This window comes from Salmo salar, chromosome ssa06, assembly GCF_905237065.1.
Source record: "Salmo salar chromosome ssa06, Ssal_v3.1, whole genome shotgun sequence".
Taxonomy (NCBI): domain Eukaryota; kingdom Metazoa; phylum Chordata; class Actinopteri; order Salmoniformes; family Salmonidae; genus Salmo; species Salmo salar.
In genome coordinates, this window is record NC_059447.1 from 39,209,755 (window position 1) to 39,213,133 (window position 3,379).

A 3,379-nucleotide genomic window follows, 5' to 3' on the forward strand; every position below is an offset into this window, starting at 1 on the left:
ATTTATTAAATAAAGAATTTATTCTGAATTGACTCACCTGGATAAATAAAGGTTCAATAAAATGAACCACCTCAGCGGGGAATGTGAAACGATAACAATGTCATCTTTGTTTCATGTGTTCAAGAGTTCAAGATAGTTCATGATAGAAACTGGAATTGTTCAGCCAAAGTGTAAAGAAACATTAAGGATAATATTTCAAGATGTTACTATGGATATACTATATATTTATAAGATGTTACTGTGGATATGCTATATATTTATAAGATGTTGCTGTGGATATACTATATATTTATAAGATGTTGCTATGAATATACTATATATTTATAAGATGATGCTATGGATATACTATATATGTATAAGATGTTACTATGGATATACTATATATTTATAAGATGATGCTATGGATATACTATATATGTATAAGATGTTACTATGGATATACTATATATTTATAAGATGTTACTATGGATATACTATATATTTATAAGAAGTTGCTGTGGAGTTACTATGTATTTATAAGATGTTACTATGGATATACTATATATTTATAAGATGTTACTATGGATATACTATATATTTATAAGATGTTACTATGGATATACTATATATGTATAAGATGTTACTATGGATATACTATATATTTATAAGATGTTGCTGTGGATATACTATATATTTATAAGAAGTTGCTGTGGAGTTACTATGTATTTATAAGATGTTACTATGGATATACTATATATTTATAAGATGTTACTATGGATATACTATATATTTTGGAAAGCATTCACCTCTTCCTAGTCTGAGCATTTCAAATACACGTTTAGCGTGATTGTTGATAGAGAAAGTTGTCCAGTACAGAAAAATAATGGCATTTCAAAACACAATACATTCATATAATATTAAACAAAAAATCAGCACCTTTTGTAAATGTTAGTTCATATCCTCATTGAATAACAGAATGAATAAAACCAAGGATGGGGTACTTAGGCAAGTTGCCTCAACCATAATGAGGTCTTAAGGACCTGTTTGCAAAGCCATGCAGAGAGAAAGAGCCATATCAGTTGCTCTCTCTGTCGTCAGTGTTCTGTGTTTGTGTCTGCAGTGCTGATGTCTCTCCTCCTGACCTGGCCACAGTGCTGTGGATCTCAGCCTCGTGCTCCCTGGCCTTGGCCCTTAGCTTGGCAATGCTACAGCAGCGGAACTCTTCTGGACTGGGCCCCTCCATCCCCTCCCATTCCCCTGCTGGCCCCTGAATCAAACCCTGTATGGGGGTGGTCACCACAGCAGAACGAGGTACTTTAGTCCAGGGATAGCTTCCTTTCTCCTGCCTCCTCTCCCAGTGCTCACCTTCAGAGCTCTCTAGCTCCGGTAAGCTCTTGTTGGGTTTGTCTGTTGTTGTGTCCTCAGCTTTGTTCTTCCTGGGAAATGGCTCTCCTAGCTGACCCTGCAACTTCAGCTGCCTCCGCATCTTAGCTCGGCGGTTCTGAAACCACACCTGGTGAAAATAGAACCAATGTAATATGTAGAATATGAGAGAGTGAAATCTCTTACAATGCAGTTTCGGGAAAAAAAATCAGTATCCACTAGATTGAACAGTTTTTTGACGTATTCATAAACAAATAATATTTTTTATATATAGAAAATACAGTAACATTGTGGCATGAAAGCTGATAGAAGCAAAGATGGCTTCTAGAAATCAGAGTTCATGCATTAGTAAAAATGGTTTGGAAGGAAGAGGGTGTTGGGACCGTACCTGCACTCTGGCCTCGATGAGGTCCAGTCTGAGGGCCAGGGCTTCCCTCATGAAGACGTCAGGGTAGTGGGTGGTCTCAAAGGTCTTCTCCAGCTCCTCCAGCTGCCAGCTGCTGTAGTTGGCCCGCGCACGACGCTGCTTCACTGGCCTCTGTTCATCTGGAAAGCACAGCACAACCGCCAATTACACAATCGCCAACGGTTGACAAGGAACTAATGGCTCTAGATTGGATAATTAGCGCCGCCGTTCATTAGGCCCTCTTTAACCGTGCTTGATAATTGATTGTTAGTTAGGAGCTGTTAGGAAAATCTTTTGTAAACATTTACACTGCCATTAGATAGTGCTCAATGAGTCTCTATGAGAAAATACATTCCACCAACTAATAAGCCAACACGTATCTGTAATAAATTGTCACACATGAATGTAAATATCCATGTGTTCTCCAAAGTTACAGTAATTCTGACATTCTAAGGCAGACTGTTGGTTGGAACTCACCCATGCTGGCCGTGAACTGCCCCATCCCAGCTGCCTGTGTGGCCAGGAACAGAGCCTCTTTGCAGGGCTCTGGTTGCAAGTAACTCCGCAGGGACTCATAGCTGATCAGTGGCCCAGGGATCAGGATCTGTGGAGGGGAGCCCAGTCTGGTGGGGAACGCAGGGAAGAAGTGAGCTGCGGAGGAGTGGAAGACCGCAGGTAGAAGAGTGGAGACCAACTGCCCAGGGCCAAACATTATCCAAAAGCTCTTAGAGGAGTCCAGAGTCTTAAGTGTCAATCCACTGGTATAAAGGGGACAGTCTGATACCAAAACAATTGGACGTATCTCAGCAGCACTTCACAACATCAGAGTAAACATTCTTGTTGAGGTTGGCACAAAATGGAGCAGAGTCAAGTTTTGAGGCTTTTTTACCACAGTGAAATCAAATAGGGCTGTTAATGAAGTACATCACCAGATCCAGAATGAAAGAAATCACAGAATCTTCCACCATCAATTCTGCGGGATGAATTGCAGTCATCAGCCATACATTGACTCTCGATCCAGAAGGCTACCTAAGATGAAGGTTGACATGGAGACTCAGGAGGAGCTCAGGTGAGATGCAGGTGATGGGTGGGGAGGCGAGAGAGGACTGCACTCAGCAGGTAAGGGGGTCTCACCTTAGTCTGGTGAGGTTCTCTCTCCTATCCTGCTGTTCCCCCTCCTTCCTCAGCAGTCACATGACTCACAGTGGGCCCAGACTGACTCCTGGGTGTGAGAGAGAGGGCTGGGCTTCAGAGAAATGGAGACAGGAATGTGAATCTGACCCATGATCCATCTCCAGGTAGATTTTCACACCATGGTATCATTCAATCCAAGTCCATTTAAAACCACAATGTACACTTTATCCTCTTCAGCACACCAATCCCATACAAGGTTCTGCATTCAACTTACATTATAGCAGCAGCTTCCACCCTCTATTTCATGTTGCACTCTGCATGGATTTGGTGTCTGAGGTTTACTTTGAACAAGTTAAGACATCTTTTAGCTTTGGAAATTTCAATCAAAGTGATGGATCAGACGTCAAGGTGTGAAAATGACATTAAAAAACAAAAGCTTGAACGTTCAGTTGAACACGTACACCACAAATATTTGAG

At 41.1% G+C, this 3,379-nt stretch overlaps 1 protein-coding gene across 1 annotated transcript; it reads right to left on the reverse strand.

The window, feature by feature from the left end:
• Nucleotides 1–415: 415 nt before the first annotated feature.
• LOC106607115 (paired mesoderm homeobox protein 2) lies at nt 416–2,956 on the reverse strand. The gene is made up of 3 exons (XM_014203719.2): nt 2,246–2,956; nt 1,751–1,908; nt 416–1,492 (listed from the first exon to the last, which is right to left on the reverse strand). The coding sequence occupies exons 1-3, from the start codon at nt 2,478–2,480 to the stop codon at nt 1,055–1,057; spliced, it is 831 nt and encodes a 276-aa protein (XP_014059194.1). The 5' UTR covers nt 2,481–2,956; the 3' UTR covers nt 416–1,054.
• Between the last annotated feature and the right edge of the window lie 423 nt (nt 2,957–3,379).

Coding starts and splice junctions, on each gene's coding strand:
- LOC106607115 (XM_014203719.2), bottom strand. CDS start 2,480: ATGTTTGGCCCTGGGCAGTTGGTCTCCACTCTTCTACCTGCGGTCTTC. Junction 1,909..2,245: donor GCAGTTCACGGCCAGCATGG/GTGAGTTCCAAC, acceptor TGTGCTTTCCAG/ATGAACAGAGGCCAGTGAAG. Junction 1,493..1,750: donor TCATCGAGGCCAGAGTGCAG/GTACGGTCCCAA, acceptor TATTTTCACCAG/GTGTGGTTTCAGAACCGCCG.